The sequence below is a fragment of the Aedes albopictus genome, chromosome 2 (genome assembly GCF_035046485.1).
Source record: "Aedes albopictus strain Foshan chromosome 2, AalbF5, whole genome shotgun sequence".
Taxonomy (NCBI): domain Eukaryota; kingdom Metazoa; phylum Arthropoda; class Insecta; order Diptera; family Culicidae; genus Aedes; species Aedes albopictus.
This window is the reverse complement of record NC_085137.1, coordinates 261221427-261244188: the sequence shown is the minus strand read 5'-3', so window position 1 is coordinate 261244188 and position 22762 is coordinate 261221427. Positions and strand designations below refer to the sequence as shown.

The 22762-nt window shown below is 39.8% G+C and overlaps 1 protein-coding gene across 2 annotated transcripts in view; it reads right to left on the bottom strand.

Moving 5' to 3' along the window:
• Nucleotides 1–2674: 2674 nt before the first annotated feature.
• The window catches only part of LOC109414459 (pyruvate dehydrogenase (acetyl-transferring) kinase, mitochondrial), a 37036-nt gene continuing 16948 nt past the window's right edge, over nucleotides 2675–22762 (bottom strand). Inside the window, exons 2-8 of one of the 2 annotated variants that reach the window (XM_029872302.2) lie at nucleotides 20432–20639; nucleotides 20147–20337; nucleotides 19906–20067; nucleotides 12652–12948; nucleotides 11806–11915; nucleotides 11635–11733; nucleotides 2675–2966 (exon numbers count right to left, since the gene is read on the bottom strand). In XM_029872302.2, coding sequence (XP_029728162.1) covers nucleotides 2901–2966; nucleotides 11635–11733; nucleotides 11806–11915; nucleotides 12652–12948; nucleotides 19906–20067; nucleotides 20147–20337; nucleotides 20432–20639 — 1133 coding nt within the window. In that variant the 3' untranslated portion in view covers nucleotides 2675–2900. Of the gene's footprint in view, nucleotides 2967–5682; nucleotides 5851–11634; nucleotides 11734–11805; nucleotides 11916–12651; nucleotides 12949–19905; nucleotides 20068–20146; nucleotides 20338–20431; nucleotides 20640–22762 lie in introns of those variants that run through there. The other variant, XM_062851643.1, reaches the window with a different exon arrangement.

The following is a 22762-nucleotide window of genomic DNA, read 5'->3' as shown; positions in this document are numbered from 1 at the left end:
TCAGGGACACTCTCGAGTCCCTTCGAATCTCGCAGAGGGTTACGGTAAGGTGATGGTCTTTCGTGCTTGCTGTTCAACATTGCATTAGAGGGTGTAATTAGGAGAGCGGGGATAAACACGAGTGGAACGATTTTCACGAAGTCCGTTCAGCTGCTTGCTTTCGCTGATGATATTGATATTATTGCTCGTAAATTTGAGACGATGGCGGAAACGTACATCCGACTAAAGCCTGGAACACATAGCGTCCGTTCCGTCGAGGTTTGCGTTTTTTTGACAGTTTTCCCATGGGAAATGTGTCAAACTACTGTCACGCACACGCAAACGTATGCATTGTGTGGGGCACTTAAAGAGTGAAGCCAGGCGAATCGAAATAGTTATTAATGTGTCGAAGACAAAGTATATGATGGCAAAGGGCTCCAGGGAGGAATCACCGCGCCCGCCACCCCGAATTTATTGTTAGTTTTCATAGAATTCTTGTTTATAAGTGATTAAAATTTTTATTGAAAACAAATCTGCTAGTATACCCTTTATATGAGATCAGGAGCCTGTATGTTAAATAAAAGCTTTGAATCTATATATTGTGGTAAAAATGTAAGAGCTGCACAAAAATATTCGCAATAGACAAAATAACAGTTGTTTACTCACTAAGGCCGAAACTGATTAACATAGTAGATATATTATTTTTGTCCTTTTTACGGTTATGGGTCCCACGTATACTTTGGAGCTAATTTATTCGACTGATGAAGAGATATTAGACAAAGTGCATCTCAATGATCTTCATATACATTTATCAATCAATTCAAGATCTTGCGGTAGTTAATAAAAATACAATATTCCAGAATATGTAAGCTATTTTTTGCAGTAGTTCAGGCCATGGTACTCTTCTTCTTCTTTTTCTTTTTTATGGCTCTACGTCCCCACTGGTACTTGGCCTGCCTCGCTTCAACTTAGTGTTCTTTGAGCATTTCAGCAGTTGTTAATTTAAGGCAGTGGTTTTCAACCTTTTGCAGTCCGTGCACCCCTTTTGGATTTTCCCCGGACCTTATTCCCCCCTTCACAAAAAAAAATCAAATTAATAAATTAAGGGGACAAGACGCAAAGGGCTGTAAGTGACAAAAAACTGTTTTCGAGTAAATGAGGTTCAAAATTTTTCACCAATTTTTCATCCCATACGAAATTTATGAAATTTCGAATTCAATCCACCTTTCTTCGATTTTAAAATTCTAAAAGCTTGAAATGTGAAGAATTGTCTGATATCCTCAGCTAAAAATCAACAAAATGGCCACCTACACTCCTTTGCCTCTGGACCCCTCTATTATGTTACAGTTGACAATAAAATTTCATTTGAAAAAAAAAAAAATATTTTTAGTCATCGACAAGCAAAAACACGTTTCTGATTTAAAAATGAATGCGAAACTTGCACCTGTACATTTTCAACTAGTAATTTGATGCTTGGAGCTGTAGTTGGCAAAGCACAGTTCATATTATCTTCGATGTCCAGTCTTTTTCGATGATCTGTCTCTATCTGCAGTATCGTTGAAAATCCCATTTTGCGCGAATGGCAATGTCGCTTATGGGAACCCAGAAGTCACATTGGAAGATTTCTTCGAATAAGATCTTCTTTGAATCGTCCTGTAGTTCGATGAGCACATCTTGGAATTGATCTGAAACTTAGGCCACGTGGAAAGAGCTGCGTTCTAAGTCAAGATCTCTTTCCTGGACGTCAGGAAAATACCATTTGAATTTATTTCTAAGTGCTGGCAGATGTTGATAAATTTCATCCTTTATGCTTCTCGGGAATGTTTATTCTCTGTTCGTTAATGAGTGACCATTCAATTCAAACCGCTGAAATCAACCAAAATAACAATCTATAAATACCATTTGATCCAATCTAAACGAAGCTCGGAAATGTTGGTGCTGGACGATGGATCATGATGCAGTGTTAAAATTGATGAAAATAAGAACATATTCTTAGGTGGACAATTCCCCCCTAGGAGGACGAAATTCCCCCCTAGGGGGGAATTCCCCCGGTTGAAAACCACTGATTTAAGGGCTTCCTTTGCCTGCCATTGCATGAATTTGTATATTGTGAGGCAAGGACAATGATACACTATGCCCAGGGAGCCGAGAAAATATTCCTGACTGGAACGGGAATCGAACCCGCCGTCTTCGGATTGGCGATCCATAGCCTTAACCATTAGGCTAACTGGAGTCCCCATGGTCAATGATGCTATTTTGGAACCCAATCCACTAGATGTGAATCCACAATATTTTCTAGAATGACCAAATGGAACAATCACACAAAATAAATATACTAAATACGAATAATATTGTTGTATCAATAATTTTAATAAGTGTAAGAAGGGTTCTGTTCACCATAGGGGGATTAAATCGGGATTTCTTTCATAAAAGCACTGAGCATACATTTACATAGAGTATGCATTACCGATCAGATGTTTTAGAGAAGGTTCATTTATTACGTCCATCATTTTTCGGGACCCGCTGCCTCTCTCTGTCACGCTATTTCCGAATATCAAATACACGTCAAGATACACGTACTGTCACACGTTTTTAGACTTCTTCCCATGTTGGACATAATTTTTGAACGTTCCCTTGCTGTTGATTGCAGAATCTTCATATTTTGTTGAACAAATGAGCGTTGAACACGTAGGTATAGTCTATAACGAATCCATAGTTGTGTTTATTGGCCATAATATTTTATAACAAAGATGCTTTTGGTGATATGATATTTTAATTATATCTGTAACCCACTAATCACCACAGATAAGAGCAACATTGATTTGCCACTCAGAAAACTACATGTTGAATAACATAATTGTTCATGTATGTATAAGATATTTTCTTTTGCAAATATATAAAAAATGGTGACTCAGTTGAATTTAATTAGACACTGTTGTGTTGCGTCTGGTTTGGGCGTTCATCTGCTTTGAGTTCATATCCGAGTTCTAAAATTGTAAGAAGAATATAGTTTTACAAAATTCAAATCATTTCTTTATCAGATATACCAATTATAATTATGTTGAATACATACATTAAAATGTGTGCACCAAATAGCCAAAATAAAGTTTCGACAAATAAAGTAAAAATGTAAAAACAAGAGTTAAAAGGAACAATAAATAATTAAATTGGTCGATGTGTTGTTATAGTCATCTTCCAGGTCATTGTCTACTCTACAGGGTGTTCAATAAGTTCGAATCTAGGTTCGAATACGCAATCAAATTGAATTTATTGCCCATCTGTTATTCAGATTTTCAGAGTATATGGAGGTATTTATTGTAAGCTCACATAACACTGATTAAAGTAATAAAGTAGTTAAATGGAACAAGCCGACACGTACCAAAATAACCACGAGAATCTTTTGACGAGTGGGCGTGAGCTAGTGGAGAGATGGCGACCGAATTACAATGAACACCATAGCGATGTTTCAAGCACCAAACGGGGCGCGATAACTGATCTAAGCGTACGTGCGGAGGACAACTTCCAGCCCTCCAGTAGATTGAGGAGGAAAATGGCCGGTTGTAAAAACAAGAAAAACGCTGGAGCAAATCAGCTACCAAGTGAGCTCCTAAAATACGGTGGAGATGGACAGCGCTACATAGTTTCATAACCAAGATTTGGGACGAAGAGGAATTACCGGGAGAGTAGATGGAAGGTTTTGTCCTTGGGTTTGTCTGTGGAAGATTTCGTGTGTTATATCGACAGAAAGGGTCACAACGACAAGTTTGATCACAATAACTACCACGAGGTTTGTATATAGTTGCATTCTAGCTAACTTGCATTTGGCTTTATTGAGGCCCTTGTCCACTTCAATTCAACTTCAATTGTACATACAAATTAATGCTGGCTTTATTTGAATTGTATTGCTGCATGCTTACAGCTTGAGCAGCGTGGTTACTTGGGATAAGCATGAAGTATGCGTGCAGAGGACCAACGCGCTTTTGGAGAAGATTTAAAATCATAATTATGAACGTGGCAACAGTAATTTTGCCAGTGTTACCATAGACTAATTTCAAGACCTCGATGTACCAAAGAAAATCATTAAATTTTGTGTGTCCAGTCCGGTACCAAATAATATTCATTACCGTGTATTTTTTTCGTGTAAATTGCCTTTTGTGTGAATTATATTTAGCGTGTTACACCGATCTGACAGGAAAAGGACTAAAAATAAATTACGTAATGGGTACCAAGGATTGTTCACAATCTGCGAACTTGACTGCGGAAAAAAAATGCGACCATGATGCCGTTGGTGTAACGTCTGTTCGTGGGTGGTACTCATAAATTCAATTGAACCCAATTGAATTCATCTCGCTTCAGATGACTTGAATTCAACTCAAATGTAGACGGGGCAAGTGAGATGATTTCATTTGACTTGAATGAAAAGGTTCAACATGTTCAACTTGCGTTCAAGACAAGTGAGCTGCTCAAGTGAGATGATTGGAATGTTTACACGTTCAATTCGCATTCAATTGGACATTTTCCAATGGCTTGAATCAAGTCACTTGCACCATGTAAACCAGACATACAAACTTATACTCTAACATGCTGTGGTCACATAAGTCTAACTCCCCTCGCTACCCATCTTTCCTCTTTTTAACGGTAAGTTCAAATACCTATTCTGCTTGTGTTTGACGTATCCAATACAAATACAATATATTGTATTGCTATATTACAATATATTCGCAATACATATCATTATATATACCATACAGAAGACAATATAAAAACAATATAACGTATGGATATTTATAATAAAATGTATTGTAAATGAACATTGTATAATATAATGTACAGGGTGTTAAGTAGCGTTACAATACAAATATAATTTTTTTCTCGAACAAATCTGAAACACAAACCATACATTTTATTGTTTTGATATTGTTTGAACTTTTTATACAATATAAGGCTTTTTGTATAACCATACAATAACAATATAATGAACTGTTGGCAATATGTAGAATGTATTGTTGTATTATTGTATTGTATTTGTATTGGAATTTTTATCCAGGCACCTTCTTAGCGGTTTATGAAACATAGTGTTCTTAGCATTGGGTGTTTATGTTTTCGTGACGATGATTTTAATCGCAGTTTGTTCCAACGGATACGTCTGTTTGTTTGTGCTCTACACGAAAACTTAAAACTACTTAATTTTTGGGTCGATTTCACACAAAACTAAGAATATCTAATAAACTTGTTATTTAAAATTAGATTGTTTTTCCTCTCTCCCTCACCGATTCCTCAAATTTTGGCTCATTGGGCTGAACTATGGGACTGCGCCAAAAGAACTTAATTTTGGATAGTTTGGCCACATTGGCGGTTCTATGTAACTTTGCTATCATATGCATGATTGAACTGAAAATTCGACAGAAATTAAAAATGGTGTTTTGAATTCTGAAGTTTTAATCTTTTAAAGATGATTTAAAGAAGATTGTATAACATGAATTCTGTACTATCGAACTTTGTAACTTTTGTTAATTATCAGATGATAAATAAATACATGAATTATTATTATATGAAAATTGTACGAAAAGCTTCTAAGATCTTTTAATTTTGTTATGCGGTTTATCATTAGCATTACCTTACCTTTTCCGAAATATATTTACACATATTGGTGTGCAGTTGAAAACCTTTGATCTTATACCGATTTAGTAAATTAAAATACAATTTTTATAATGTACATTTTTTTTATTTATTTCTTCGCTATAACTTAACACATATAAAACAAACAAACCAATTATAACAAGTGTACCTAAGACATAATTGACAGGGATACATCAGCATACCAATTGCAGCTAATTAAATCTTTTTTGCGGAAGAATAGTATTTTTGGTTCTGCAAGGATACAATATAAACAATTGAGAATATGTTAAAGAAGCAATTCTTCAACGGGTTAATGCGGTAGGTAAATTAGAATATGATACTTTCATTGTTACCAGAACTGCATTGATCGTACTCACACTAGTAAAAGCAAACCAAACAATCACTCATTTTATCGCATTCTGTTGGATTGTGCGGAGTGCAATTAATGAAACACACAATGTTCGTTCGTTAGCTGACGAAAAATCTTGAATGTCATTTCTACAATAAATTTTCAGTCACTGTACACATGATCAGTAATGGGGGTGGGGGATTCATATGATTTCGAATATTGTACATAGCAGATGAGTTGTGTATTCGTAGGCAAGATGATAGAAAGTTTTAAGCATTTTAGAAACATCTTCATGACGAGATTTACATATAAGGCCGTTAAAGCTGTTGAAAACTTGCTATTTAACCAGTAACACATAGCAAACGTTGCGTCCCAGACAAACAGACATTTTACTATCATATACATCATGCTCAATCCGAAGCATTCATTCGCAAGTGTTGTATCCTTCGGCTCGATGTAACAATCTAGTAGGTAGCGACTCCCCCGTAACGTCATCCATTCGTAAAATTGATTGAGTCATTTATGTAAACATTGATCGGCGTCGCTTTTATTTATCTTCAAAATTGAGAAGGAATGTAGACACAGCAGCGCCACCATGACACATGTGAGCGCAGTCCGAACCACATTTTGTTTTTGAAATGACCGTTAAATCGTGCGATGATTGCGATTTTAGTACTATGTCTGTTTGTCTGTGGTTGCGTTTTAATTAGCATGATTTTACAGTTTTCTCACAACGATTAAGGTGAGACATCAAGAAATACAATTGCAATATAAAAACTTTGTGACTCAAATCTGACGAACGAAGCATCGTAAGGCGCACTTGTTTATCTTGGCTTTGCTCACTTGCTTTTCCAAATCGAGAGCATTTGTTTACGAATGTTCAAGATGGGTGCCTTTGAAAACGTGAGTAGGGGACCAAGTGTACTCTCTGATGTTTCTCCTAAATGCCCTGACGCATTAATATCATTTTGACGTTGAGCGACCATTGTGTGGGGTGGTCATCGCGATCAAATAAACAATAATCGTGATATGACGGCGGCGTAACTAGTGGATCATATCACCTACCAGAGGCAGGGTTACCATCCGTCCTGATTTAGCAGGACATGTCCTGATTTTCGACTAATTTTGGCCAAAATTTCTTAACAAATCCGATGAGTTTTACTCATTTTCGAGAAAATACATGAAATGTCCTGATTTTCTATTCTATTTTGATGGGAGCCCTAACCAGAGGTGGCTGCCCTACTACCTGCGATAACTGTGGGGATGTTGTGGAATACACGGTTTCTAGTAGCAACGGTTATCGAGCTAACATTCCTTCCCTTTCCCGATGATCGAGAGGACGTAACCGGCGTCGTTATTGACTTTAAAATGTTGAATTCTCGAGTGCACTTTGAGAATGGTTAGCTAGTCCCAAGCTTCCACATTCATTGGTTCTCTGTGCAACTACGATGTGTACGATTATCTTTGCTTTGTTTCGCTTGGTTGGACCGGTCACCGTGGGTGCCGAAAAATCCGGATCTCCAGGTCCACGTTTCTATACAATGCAATGTACGAGATTTTCGATGAATTAACAATACCGGTATCAATCTTTCCAAAATAGCTTCAGCGTTTAGTATCTGACCAGCCACAAATGTCCCAAATGGAGGATAACGTGCCTCTGGAGCCGGCCTTCTGAATCATAAAACGTGCTGTTTTCGGTATAATAACTTGTTTTGGTCAAATTGGCCAATATTCACCTTTTATCAAGTCAATGCACTAGTTTTCACGTGAATATGACTAAACTAGATGACCTGCGTTAACATTTTACGAATTTCATTGATTTTGAGAGGGTTTACGCGCCCCGCCCCCCAACTACGTCACAAGTTGGGTTTATTGACTTTTTGGTTGAGGAATCCGATTTCGGCTGACAAAGGAGCGCGTTAGCGGAACCTTCCAATCCGAATTCTTCTTTGCGATTAAGTTGAAAATTATTACTGAAACAAAACTGAACTGCTAGAAATTATTCCTGGAATCCCTCCATTTTTGTATGAACCTCCTCAAATTATCCCTAGAAAGACGAGTTTGGACTACCGTCTACCCCCGTTGGTTTGAACGACACCTCATGCAAACCAACGGGGTTCATTTTTTAATTTGAACTTCTAGTAACCCTGTGGGCATCGAAAAACACACTGATGGTAACCCTTTTTGCTGTTTTGTTTTGATTCTGCGTTCCGTTTCACCCCGTTCCATGAGCAGAATGACGTTTGAACAATTTTTAGTTTGAACGATGTGCAGATTAGAGGGGGTCAAATTAAAAAGTGTTCAGATTAGATGCGGTCAAACCAACGAGGGTAGACGGTAGTGGCTGCCGCTTCTGGTGTATATGCTGAAGGTCCTGGGTTCAATCCCTGGGCTGTGTCTTTCCTCCTACTATGTCTTTCTCCCAGTCAACCAGTGATTGTATAAGATGTCGAATAAGATGTTGAAGTGGAGGCGATATGCGTACATTTTACATGCGCCTAAATGGAGGCATGCATGCATATGGTCTCCACTTTATCATCTTATGCAACATCTTATACGATTACTGATTGTCTGGTTATCTACTTTCTCAATACTCTCTTCGCTACACATGAGATGGTTGAAACTTATGTTCATAATCATCCCTAGACCCAGAAACAGATTGAAAAGTCGTTTCCCTTTCTTCCAATTTTCACAGCACAGTGTAATTTTTTCATATAACGCCTACAGGTTATGCATCCAAGCGAACTGTGCCGTTCCACATTAATATTCACACACTTTACGTCTGATATTCACGCACCAATAATGTAGTAACCTATGCCAAAAATAAAGATTTTCCTACAACACTCAGACATCAGCATGAACTTGTGCGGATGCAGTGAACACCACGGTCTGGTGGCAACAAGCGATTGTGATCATCACTTCGCTCCCTGATCTGCAACCTGACGTGGCAGGCGCCATTCTCGTCTAAAAGTGGAAGATAATTAATACTCACACACTGAAGATGCCTGGTCGTCCCAAGCAGCTATCCCATTGGTTCTTTGTGTGAGCATAGCTGGTCTGGAGATGCTGGAGTACCAACTACGGGAGTCAATTTCCATTTTAATTTTTCATTTTTAAATCTCCTTAAAGTATCTCCAGATTTTATTGGAAACTTTTCTTTGAGAGCATTAATCTATTCTTTATGAATTTTAAAAGTATTAACCATAGTAGGATGTTAGTATTATTACACCACGCTGGAGTAGTGCACGTTCAGTATGCCTGTGTGGGTCATATTGACCCAATATCTTACTAGGGTTAAATAAGGTATGCCGGAATTAAATAAAAAAGTGGAACATTCGCGAAAATTAATTAATCTTCAATATTAATTAATTTTTCTGAAAATTCCTTTAGATGATTCTCTAGCACTAATACGATCAATTTCGCTGCAAAACTGTTCTTGAAGGTGTATTTTAAAACTTCATCTAAGAACTGGCTACATCTCCAAGTTCTAAGATACACACATGAAAACTTCGGGAATTGCTATAGAAATGTACATACAAGAGATAGACAAATGATCGGGACAGTTAAAATTTTTACTTTTCAGAAAATGGTTGTTTGAGCTTTGGATGCGAAGTCTTTTTAAGTTGTAAAGATAGTGCTCCAATGGTAAGAAAGTTTTGAAATGAAGTAACAGGTTTCTACCTTTGTCTCATTTTCCAATTGTTGTAAAAATTATGCGAAAGTTACGAAAACTAGGGAAAAGTCGCTATAGGGGAGACTGAGGAGACTTGATCCCTGGGGAGACTTGTTCCCCCCATATTTGCTCGGAATCAAAAACATTTTTCTTCTAGCATAATTTTTCCAAAACTACTCCTGGACAAACGACTATGTTTTGGCTACAAGTGATTTCGATTGTACATTGCATTATTTTTTAACGGCTGATGGTTTGTTTTCAGTCCTTCAGAAATCTTTTAGTCGATTCCGAAAAATCTCAATAACTTTGTGAAAATTGAACCAAATTGTGTCAAAATTGCACAGCACATAGTTTAAATAAAGTACTTTCAAACTTATTTATCCAAATGAGGTTGTTGTTAACATGTTCCAATAAATTCAGCATAGTATACACAACAGTGACATGGGGAGACTTGATCCCTCGAGGATTACACACACATTATACATGTGAAAAATAAAATTCTATTCAGAAGCCTCTATTTACTTGGAAATCTAGTCTATTCAACGATAAAATGTATCAGATAATTATAACTTCAGTACGAACCAAGAAAAGGGGAATCAAGTCTCCCCATTTTGAAAATATGGCATATCCTTAAAAATTTAAGGAAATCTTACAATTTCAAAAACTCCATATTCATCGAAAATACAAGAAAACTCGATAAGAAAATGAATAGGAAGATTCTGGAATTATTTTCCCTTGAAATAAACCATGTGATCAAAGGGGGATCAAGTGTCACCCATTTTTGAAAAATACATCAGAAGACATGCCTCCATAAAAACACAGTTTTGAAAACTTTAACAATAATTTAAAGGCCTTCTGTTGTGTATTAACTTGCAATAGATGTTTACCTGCTATTTTGTACGGAAATCGGATCTAGTTTTGTGTTGTTTCTTAAAGTTTCAGGTAAATTAAGAAAAAGGGATCAAGTCTCCCCAGTCTCCCCTAATCATAATTGTGAAATTTTCATGTATCAATTTTTATTAATCTTAAATCAATTAATTCGAAAGTTTGTCAATAAATGGGATTTAAGAAGCCTTTCTTAAGGGTTCGGGGCATTTGGCCGTACGCCATTTGGCCGAAAGGGTCATTTGGCCGAACGCCGTTTGGCCGAATGCCGTTTGGCTGAAAAAGGTATGATGATCATGCATTGTTTCCTATATCAGTATAACTCGAAAGAATAGCCTATGATTCAAAGAAGGAAAAATCTCTGACAAAAATATTCTCAGTTTCAACGCCAACTAATCCCTTGATGGTAAAACTATAAAGAAAAGCCTATGACTGAAAGAAGGACATATTTATGATGTTCATATTGTCAGCTAGAATGCTATTCAGAGTTTGTCCACGCCTCCTAATCCTTTGGATAAAAATTCGGCCTAACGACCCTTTCGGCCAAATGGCATTCGGCCAAACGGCGTTCAGCCAAACGACATTCGGGCAAACGGCATTCGGCCAAATGGCCGGACACCTTCTTAAGATATCCTATTTATGTTATTGTTGTAATAATTTTTATCGCATAATTTGAAAATGTCAAATGAAATCAAGGAATTTGATGCACGTGCTTCCGGTTGAAACATTCAAAACGAATTAAATGTTGATAGTCAATGTTAAATTTGTCCAGTTCTTGTTGTTGCATTTTTCAATGACGTCTGTCAGTAAAGTATATGTTCTACCAGTCCCTTAAATGATATCGAAATAAAAATGAAAAGATTGTGTTTGTACTGCTATTGTAAACAAAATATATTTTTCTACAACATATGCGTCAAGTGAAAGACATTAAAAACAAGTAACCAAAAAGTGACATCACTATCATCCTAGACTATTAATGCACGAAACATTGAAGGATATGGTGTAATATACAAGGTTTTGTCATAGGTCGTGTGATGGAAACAAGCGCTTCATTGTCAGCAAATAATGGCCAACCAAACAACCAACGTCCACGTCAAATAACAACCGGTTTTGCTTTCTTTGGTTTTACCTGATTAGACCAATCTCCAGTTGGCACGGTGGCCTTGTAGAAACGAGAGCTGGTCTTGTTGAAGATTGGCAACAGCTCGTTTGCCTCGTCAGAAAGTGCCTGAAAGAAGATGTCGATTTTTGTTTGTTATTTTTAAGTGAAGTAACTTTTGCTAGCGGTAATGCCACTCACCTTCAGATATATCACAGCATCAGACCCGTATCCTTCACACGAGTACAGCACCAAGTCTCCATGGAAATAGCGTGCATACAGCCTCGAAATTGGCAACCCATAGCCATAACCTACAGATATGGAAAGGAGATTCAGAGAGATGAAGATGAAATGCATACCTTTTATTGCCACGAAAAATTTACAGATAGGCATAGTTTTATGTTTTATTGATGATAGTGCACCTCTCGCAAATGCTTGATTAAAAGTGTGACAATTTATTAATCTATACATGACATATTTTATACGCATACATCACAAGTCAAAATACAAAACGTTGAAAAATCGAAAATTTGAAAGATGTAAACGAATACCTATTTTCAAAGATGGGAGAATTTCAGCAAGTAAATTACTTTCAACCTTTTGTCTTTCGGCTTTCTACCTTTTTGACGTTTTGGCTTTTGATTTTTTGTTCCCAAACCGTGTTATAATGTTCTGTAAAATACCTTGTCCCGAATACTGCCGTGTGCAGCATAGTTGTCCCATGTTAATAGGGATTCCCATAGAACATGGGACAACTATGCTGCACACGGCAGAATATGCGATGCAATTTATTTTTAATATTTCATAAAGTGTAGCTTACATTCAGATTACATGAATACCTCGATATAACTTAACTGAGTTGTTTTATTGTTTATTTGTTCATGAGTTTTTTTATATAACCAGATTATTGCTAACAAAAAACACATTTTTACAGTTATGTTATACCGCGGTATGCTGCCTTTCAATCTTTTTATCATCCATTCACCCATCCAAACAGCAGAAAGACATACTAAACCATTTCAACCCCAACTTTGGTTACAAACTTACCGGCCAGAGGGACAAGTGGGAGGTCGGACTTCGATTTTGGCGGTTGTGGTGCTGTGCTGTACATGTACTTGAACAGTTGATCGACATGGGATCTGGGAATGCCACCGCCACGGTCAGACATTTTGACGCAGATATCCTCTTTGCCCTTGACAATGGTGACCTTGATAGGCGGGATATCATCTTCGGCACCATGGTATTCCATCACGGCACGCATAGAGTTTTTGAATAGCTCGAAGAGCATATGATACAGATGGGAAGGTACGTACACTATTTTGATAGGTTTCCCCTTTTCCAGATCTGAAACGTAAAGAAAATGCATTGTTTCCGAACTAGCTCTGACGTGGCTAGCCACGTTGTCAAAAAACTAGATTGCGCAGAACTGTTTAGTGGTGTGTTATTGTTACATTCTTGAATACTTGTATTCAAAAGCCGAATTTGTTCCGCACTTAATTATGAATTGTTACAGTTTGAGGTTGATATGACCCTGGCATACCAGGGCTTAGTTTGTCTATTTCTATTTCCGGTATGTTGTTGTACCGGGATTTAGACGAAATGCAGAGTATTCTGAGAAATCCCGGAATTGTTCAATAACAAAATGTGATAATATTATCTTACTTCCCATAAGAACTGACATAAGAATTCCCAATGTCCTTGTTTTACAGTTTACTGAAATGTTGGATATCACAGTCCAAACTATCCATAAAGATCCACCCAAGAAACAGAACTAGCTGAATAATGGTTTCTTAAGCCAAAATGTGCTTAAGAGGGGTTTGTTCCACTCTTTAACAGCTAAAATGTTTTTTGGGTACTGAGTCACCTAGGGCATCGACGAAGTACCAAGGGAACTTTCGGTCGCTTAACGGTGGATAACCTTCGGAGCAGCACTCAGTTAGTCTACTCGTCGCGGCGGTCGGTTTAATCTGAGACGAGACTCGCGAAGAGGAAAAAAAGCAACGTCAAGTGCAGCCCAACTGAGCTGTCAGTTGTAGCCCGTTTGATTACGTTACCTAAAACGAGGAAAGTATTGCTATCCGAGATAAATTCTGAAGCCAAAATTCACTCCGAGCAGCATTTTCTTCTCCTGTACTGTCAAAAATAAATTGAAAACAAAATATTCCAATGATTACTTTGCTTGGCGATTGTTGGCGATGCAAAATTTCACCTCAACATGATTTTGTGCGTGAATGGGATTCAGTCACACTGCATGTGAGGTGATGCGGTCACGTACGTGTTTGAACCACCAGCCCAAAACATAATGTCAACACAGATAGGAAGAAGAAAAAAATAACAAAGTGGAGAAAAAGAAGACCGTCTTCGCGAGTCTCGTCTCAGGGTTTAATTATTCAACAATACAATATGTGTACAATAACAACTGCAGAGTCGGCAATAACATTCAGCAGGGTCGGCGCAGGGCATGACTATAAACACGGACACGTTCAATGCTTTCCAGTGAGCAAATCGCTCTTGGGAGGAAGCACGACACTAGACAACGGACTAGCATGCAACGCCCAGTGGCACAACCGAAAACTTTTTTCGTCAGGAATCGAACCCGCGCTCCACAGCTGTGTACTGTATTATGTTTCCAGTTCAAACCCGAATTAGCGACATTTTTTCTTTTACTTCCGCTGCTTTTGCCTTACGTTAAACACAATGTCGGAAGTGGGGCGCTGTATTGTACACCTGGTACTCTATACAGCGCCCCACTTCCGACATAGTGTTTAACGCAAGGCAAAAGCAGCGGAAGTAAAAGAAAAAATGTCGCTAATTCGGTTTTGAACTGGAAACATAATATACTCCACAGGAACGCTGCGGCGACGCAGCGTTAATTAATGCACGTGTGCATCGGATCTTAAGGTTCACATTACATTGCCATAAAGTCTTCACAAAGTTTACAATGGATACCACAGTTTACACAAAGTTGCTCTTTCTGCACCGAACACCTTTGCCTCACCAAGTATTGGTGTTGACGGTATCTCTCTGAGCGAATTGAGCTGTGCGTGATAATAAATAAATTTAACACGGGAAAGGATATGAATGAGATTTTTTAAATGCTTCTTAATCGTTATAGACATTTTGTATTCAATTTTTTTTTTATTATCGAATGATATTTTGATACGATATTATAGACATATAAATGTGAATCAAAAATATTGTCCCTAAACCAGTTATATTGTAGCTTATTGAAAGTATATTCCAAAATATTATCCCTTTTTTCAATCTGGAGTCCCTAGAATATTTTGGTCACAAAGCTACATAGTTCGTTCATAAAGTCTAACACTTATGTCTGGAACATATAGCACCCGTTACGTCAAGGTTTGCGTTTTTCTTAACAGTTTTTTCCTATGGGAAATCGGTCAAATTACTGTCACGCACACGCAAACGTATCCATTGTAAGGAGCACTTTAGTATTGGAGTCTGTCGTCAACTGCTTCTCAACGGAATGCCCAGCTGTATTTCTCCGGCGGTTACCGCTCTCCACTCTCAGGGTATACAGCTGTCCAAGAAGGTCCGCGAACGCTTTGACTTTTCGTTGAAACTCATGACCCGGCACTTGGACTCCACGACGGTCACTTTAAGTCTCTCCCGTGCCAGCTTCCGAACCGAAAGCAGTCCGCAGTCCAGCTCCGGGATGTACAGAACATTCTTCCATCCAGCCTTCTCCAGTACCGGCGGATGTCAGCATCTAAACGTCCGCTAAGTCCACTTCCTGCTTCATGCTCTCGTCGATCTTCTTGAAAAAACTTCCGGTCGCTGGTGGTGTGACTCGAGCAGCCACTGTCCTCGTACCAGAAACCCTTCTGACGCTCACCTCTAACGCTGAAGCAGATCCCGGGATTATTCTCCGTTGCCACCTTCTTCACTTCCGGTCAAAGTCCACGCTCCATATGCATTTCGAAAAAATCGTATGGACAAAAGTCTACGAGGGGGAAAGGAGTCTGAGATTGCCAAAATGAGTCTTTTATAGACAGCATCCAATGCTGAATAAGTTCGGCACTTCGAAAGTCTTGCACCCCTCGTAGCCTCCCGATTTTCCGTTCGAAAACTCCAAGGGCGCGTTGGTCCTCTGCACGTCTATGCTTCGTGCTCATAGACGACTACTGGTCTAATCAGCGTTTTGTAGATAGTTAACTTCGTGTGACGGTGAACTTTATTCGATCGTAGAGTTCTGCGGAGTTAAAAGTAAGCTCGATTTCCAGTCACAATGCGTCTCTGATTTATCTGCTCCTGTCGTTGTCGGCGGTCACCAGTTAGCCCAAGTACACGAATTATCCAACTGCCTCGATTTCATCACCGTCCATAGAAATTCGAGGAGGCGGGCGCGGTGATTCCTCCCTGGAGCCCTTTGCCATCATGTAGTTTGTCTTCGACACATAAAACCGATTCGCCTCGCTTTACTCTTTAGTTGGATTTCCGCCATATCAATTTTATCAAGTGAAACCAAACAGCTGAACGGGCTTCGTGAAAATCGTTCCACTCATGCTTATTCCCGCTCTTCTTATTACACCTTCTAAGGCGATGTTAAACAGCAAGCACGTAAAACCATCACGTTGCCGTAACCCTCTGCGAGATTCGAAGGGACTCGAGAGTGTCCCTGATACTCGAACTACGCACATCACTCGATCCATCGTCGCCTTGATCAATCATATCAGTTTATCCGGATATCCGTATTCGTGCATAATCTGCCATAGCTGTTCTCGATATCATACGCACGTTGTATTCGAGGCATTTCTGCATCACCTGGCGGATGGCGTACATCTGATTCGTTGTAGCACGCTCACCCATGAATTCAGCCTGATATTACCCCACGAACTCTCTTGCAATCGGTGATAGATGGCATACAAATTTAGAGAATATCTTGTAGGTAGCTCTCAGTAGTGTGATCACATGATAGTTCCCGCAATCTAACTTGTTGCCCACACGATGCCTTTCATCCATTCCTCCGGTAATACTTCTTCCTCCCAAATCATGGTAATGACCCAGCGTAGTGCTCTCGGCAGTGCTTCTCCACTGCATTTTTGAAGCGCACTTCGTAGTTCATCTGCTCCAGCCGCTATGTTGTTTTTCAACTGGCCAACCTCCTCCTCAATCTCTTGAAGGTTAGGTGCTGAAAATCTCGCCATCGATGTGATCATCGTAATGCTGCCGTCACCTCTCGACCACCTTACGTCCGCTCATGAGAAGATTTCCGTGATTGTCTCGGCGCGTGTCAGCTTGTCGCACGAAACACACAATACGCGACGCGACACAAGACAACACTTATTGTTCTTACAATCGTCAAGAAAAGATTTAAAAATTTACCTTTTGTCGACCGGTTTCGGGCGAGATCTAGCCCATCTTCAGGACAATGTCCAACTGACTGCGTTGTGTTCGTACGATGTTCGTATACGTCCAAAAGAAGAGAAATTTATTCTATCGTCAAGTCTGCTAGATCGAAGAGACGCGATGCGATGGGAGGGTCATCCTCATTCATCAATTGCTTTTTCGACCCTGTGATGAACATGGACTCCCATGCATTCAAATGCGAAGATTTGTTCATACATTTGTGGAGTTTCGCTTCTTCCCAGTTGATGTTGTGATTACTGCTCGCTGTATGAACTGCCACGCTGGATTCGTTTTGTCTGTTTGTGTCAACGGCATTCTTATGTTCCCTGATTCTGGTTTTGAATTTCCGGCGTGACTGACCTATGTAGACAGCTGGACAGTCCCTGCACGGAATTTCATAAATTCCTGACCGCTCATCCGGGGGAACCTTGTCCTTCAGATTGCATAGTAGTTCACGTAACGTGTTGGCGCTTTAATATACTACTTGCAATCCATGTCGTTGAAGCTTCGATTTTATTGGGTTGGTTACTTTAGGGTAGAACGGTAGGCTAATCCTTTTTGTTTGTCTTGCTATTGGCTCCAGCGTTGTTATTTTCTGACGGTGTTTTTTGCATTTGTGTTTTTGTAGAATTTTGTCTACGAAAGTTCTGTTGTATCCATTAACCTCGGCTGCAGCGTAAATTCGATTTTGTTCTTCCTTGAATTCTACGCTATCCAACGGTACATTGTAAAGCCGGTGAGCCATAGAATGGAAGGCGGCTTGCTTTTGGGCACCAAAGTGGTTGGAATCGGATGTTATGTACCGATCTGTGCTAGTTGGTTTGTGATAAATCCCAAATTTCAGAGTGTTATCCTCGCTTCTGCTAATCATCAGATCCAAGAGAGGCAACTTCCCGTCTACTTGCTTCTCAAACGTGAATTTGATCGTTTCATGTTGTAAATTTAGCATGCTAAGTGTCTGGTCTACGTACCGTTTCTTCACCGGGGTGAAAACATCGTCTACGTAGCGCCACCACACTCGGGGAAAAAGCTTCTGTTTCTGGGCTTCATTTTCTAGATCGCTCATAAACAAATCGGCCAGAAGTGGTGAGAGCTTACTACCCATGCTCAGGCCAAAGGTCTGTTTGTAGTATTTTCCCCGGAAGTTGAAAAAAATTGGTTCATACAGACCTTGGCAACAGAGAGATAAGCCTCGATGTGGTTCAGCGGCACTCGGCACCGTTCCAAGTGTCGGCGCAGGCTTTGCAGAGCTTCAGTGGCTGGTACGCTCGGAAATAGAGCGGCGACATCGAACGATACCAGAATTTCCCCTCGTCGCAATTTGAACCCCTCTAGCTGCTCAACCAAATCCACCGAATTTTTAACACCTTTTCCATGCTTCACAGGGTATTTTCTCATTTCTTCCACTAGCCACGCTGCCATTTTTTCGGTAGGTGTACGGATGTTGGACGAGATGGGGCGCATACTTACCGGAATCTTATGAATCTTTGGTAGGCAATACAAGGATGCCACCGTCGGGTTTGGAATATGGAACTTTCTTTCCAACCTGTCTTCGCCCATCAAGTTAGCTACCTTCTTCCGAACATGATTCACTTCCTCAATCATTCTGTTAAGAAGATCTTTCGGCTTTCCGTTTTTGAAAGTAAACTCAGTGCCGGTCCACTGATCATGTCGCACGAAGCCTCTGTGCGAGCGGTTCAGCTCCTCGTAGAACTTCCGTGTGTCCTTAGCGCTGTACAGCTTCGCGATCTCGTTCTTCCTGCTGGCACTTCTTCCTCCGGAAGACTGAGTTCTGCCTGCTCCGCGCCTGTCTATAACGTGCCTCATTCGTCCTCTTACGGTGTCGCAGCATTTTCGTCCATGATGCATTCTTCTCGTTTTTCAACTGTTCACATTCGCCTGCGATTCGGAGTCGCGAAGCCTAGTGCTGCAGCCGAGGTACTAACTATGGGGGATCGAATTTCTCTCCAGCCATCTTCAAATGTAGCTGTGCCAAGCTGCTCCTCTGTTGGTAAGGCCACTTCTAACTGCAGCGCGTAGACTTGAATCACTTCTACAAGTTCTGAAAAATGGTCCACCGGAGTCGGAGTGTTTCCGACAAATTAAGCTGTGCGTACGCACACCTCCTTGCTTCGATCAAAAATCAAAGCGCAGAGAGGATTGACAAGATCATTCAAGTGTAGTGCCAAGCTGCTCTTCCGTTGTTAGAGATGCGCGTAGTCTTAAGCCACTTATACGTTACGCAGCTGCACGTTGTTGAGCCGTGGCGTTCGACTTCGACGCGTGGTAATAACCGTCGAAAGAACGTGGTCGATTTGTTTTTTTTTCTGTTTTGTGGTCGGGTGATCTCCAGGTGGCTTTATGGATATCTTTGCGGAGGAAGAAAGTGCTTCGGACTACCAATAGATCACCCAGATATTAAAATTAAATTAGAAGATTAAATTCTTCTTAAACAAAAAAAATAAACCCATTTCATTCCAAATCCAGGAAATCCCTCGAATATATCAGTTCTTTGTGAAGAAAATTGAGATGCCAAGATGTAACCTGCTTCGTTATTGTATCAAATTTAAAAATATTGTATAAACTTGTAGTTCTACGTATTTGAAATGGATATCGCATGAAGTGGACTTGCCAAGAAACCATCCCGTAACTCGGAAGTATATATGAAATCGAGGACAGAGGTGAGGGTTGCGAATCGTAAAATCTCAGCCCGGTTTCTAGGCAGCCTTTTTTAACTCGTGGCGTAAACATCTGTTTTTTTAGGATCAAAGTTTATGTGGAAACTTAAAGTTGATATTTTTCGTATGACATCGATTTAGTAGATCTTTTTCTTCCCAACTTGTTTGAGGTGCAGCTCAGCAGTGACTCATGCTGCACACTCCAGTTTCGATTGAAATTATTCAAATAATGATAACGCTCTATGATGCTTACCGTTGTGCTCTATCACTTCTAATTCAGGACTAGCGAGATAGTATTGGTCACATAAAAAGCGCGCATTCTCGTAAGCGTCTTGGACGACCATGTGCGGATCGCACAACGGATCAATACATCCCACATGTCTGCCTGATTGTGGAATCTCTCCGAATAAAATCGCTAAAATATGCAAATAAAAAAAGACATAATACAATGAGATAAGAGCAGATGCACAAATAGACTTTCGTATTGCACTTACTATGCTGGTTGATTAGCATTCGAATGCTAATACGTGACATGTACAGCCGGTCCAGAAAGTACTGCATTGAGAGCTCGGTCGATGGTTCGATCTGTCCATTTCGCGATTCTTTCAGCTCTAGAATACCCTGCGCCATGGTTTGTACGACATCCGAGTGCCGGTCACGGATTTGTATAAGAGATTTGCAGAATCTATGTTTATCCAGGGAAAAAAATGAACAAACTCAAGGTGAACATTCTTATCCGGAAGACTGACAGGGTTAAGCCCATAAGTGAATGTATTTACTTGTCTAGATTGTCACCAGTGGGTTCTGTTTTCTCAAACGCAAGAACTTCCTCAAAACTTTTCACGTACCATGCACTGACCAAACCCACCGAAGGCATCCTCAAAAGACCTTCCGGCAAAAGTGTGATTTCCTTCATTATGTTGGCCAACCTGACTGGCAACTCTTTGCGTAGAAATATGTAGGACTTTGTAGGGCACGCATTTAGACCTGCAAGGGAAGAAGAAAAAAAAAAGTTTATTGGTGATTGAAGGCTTACAGAAGTATTATTATTGCTTTGGGAGGAATGTGAGTGATTTCTTTATGTCATACATATGTATAGCTAAATCATGTCCAAGTTGTTCAAGTTCTGCAAATTTGTAAAATCTTCAAAAATCTGGCAATCGGCTTCGTATCTTACGGAAGCAAAACTAGTTATCATGTAGAAATCTTCCATCGTTTCAATGATAAATAGTCTTATTTGTTAGGCATTCATGGTAGTAACAACCACTAAACAATATCTACTTGATACTCCAGCAGAAATATTTAAAAACCTTATGCATTTTCATAGTTTTTTTTTAGAGATTTTAAAAGTTGGTTCTTAAAACGGAAGTGGTGTAAAAAGGCCATCTGCCATGGGGAAAGAATGACCCTAAACATGGAATACATAGGCATCAATATCCTTGGAAACACATGGCTGATAATAAAATTACCAGAGAACTTTAATTGCAAGCACGAATCACCGGAAGTTGTCAATTTTTGCGTAGCCTTGTCTACCGAGCTTCTAGATGTATGTTTTATGCAAATATATCTCATAAACATATCACCTATAGGATAATCAGAAGCACCAAACACTGCACGCACACCCCCCCCCCCCCGTACTGCAGAAACAGCAATGAAAACCCTCAAACTAGCGCACTATTGCACCTATTGTTCACTTTAAATCGTTCTAAAAGTCAGTGAATTGTTGCTTTTAAAGCTTTTAAACTTTTTTTGAAAACGTTGCAAATTTTACTGTTTCAAAACAAAAAGTAGAGCCGGGGCCCGTGGCGCAATTGGTCGCACGATTTCTTCATAAGCAGATGGTCATGGGTTCGATCCCAGCCCCGGAACTTTCGTCAGTTGCTTTTCCCCCCTGAGAGCAGCTGACACTGTGACCCTCTTCTGAGCCCATGGCTCAAATGGACCCGGATACTTGGACATCGGCGAACGGTAATTCATAACGAACCCCCAATCGGATTGGAAAAAGGAACAACCGACCTACCATGATAGGGTAGAAAGTGAAAGCAGCGCAACGGCAACCTGTTCGATATAGTAGAATTAGAATAGAGTACATTTAGGCGCTGTACAAAAGTGTAAGTACAGCTTCCAATTGCTCTAGTGGACAAATAGAGCTGTAAATTAGGTTAAGCGATTGAAAAATAATAAAAAAAAGTTATTCCCCTTAGGATTCCTTAAGGAGATTCTCCCGGAATTCCTTCAAAGGTTCCTTCAAAAAAAGTAAAAAGCGGTAATTCCACCACATGCTTGTCCTTAGAGGGTGTTTCAGCAATTGTATAACGTAAGGACACTATATGCAAAGACAGAAAATGTTCCAATTGGAATTCCAAATTTACTGTCAATGTCATTCCAATCGAGTAGGAGACCTAATGGCATGAACGTTACAAAATAGTACAAAGGAACAGATCTTGCTTCGTTTACAATGAAGTCTGCTAATGAGAGGTAGAATATTACGTCAAAACCTTCATTTTCAGTCTTTTAAAGACAATTTCACCGTCTTCGACCTTGCGGCCTCTACAGACTGAACATTACAAACATTCGACAACGGACACCACATATTACACCCAGTGGCCCAGTGAAGAATTTTCCGTTTGACGAAAAGTTTTCCCCGACTGGAGCGGGAATCGATATGTTTATTGTTTATTGCTGTTCTGTACCAATCAACAAATTGATGTGTGTAATATGCGCCTAAATCACTTTAAAATGAAGAGAGGCGTTTTGCCCCGGGCGTATTATACACATTTATCCTAGTAATTTCAAAATTACATTCAGGAATGGTTTTATGGGCAGGGTCACTTTCTCCGATCTAGGCATTTTGGACTTTGTCGTTCCCTATCCACTTATCCGCGAGCGGTAATGGCGGCGGCGGGCTAATCCAACCGGTTCGGATTTTGACGTTTCATGGGGGAAAGACAAAACAGTTTAATTCTCCTCCTCACCCCTTCACCCACCGTTTGGTGGCGCCAACCGATTGCGATCCCCAAGAAACGTCAAAATTCGAATCGGTTAATTGTGCCCGCCGCCGCCATTACCGCTCGCGGATAAGTGTTCCGCGACTGTTCGAAGTGTCACGT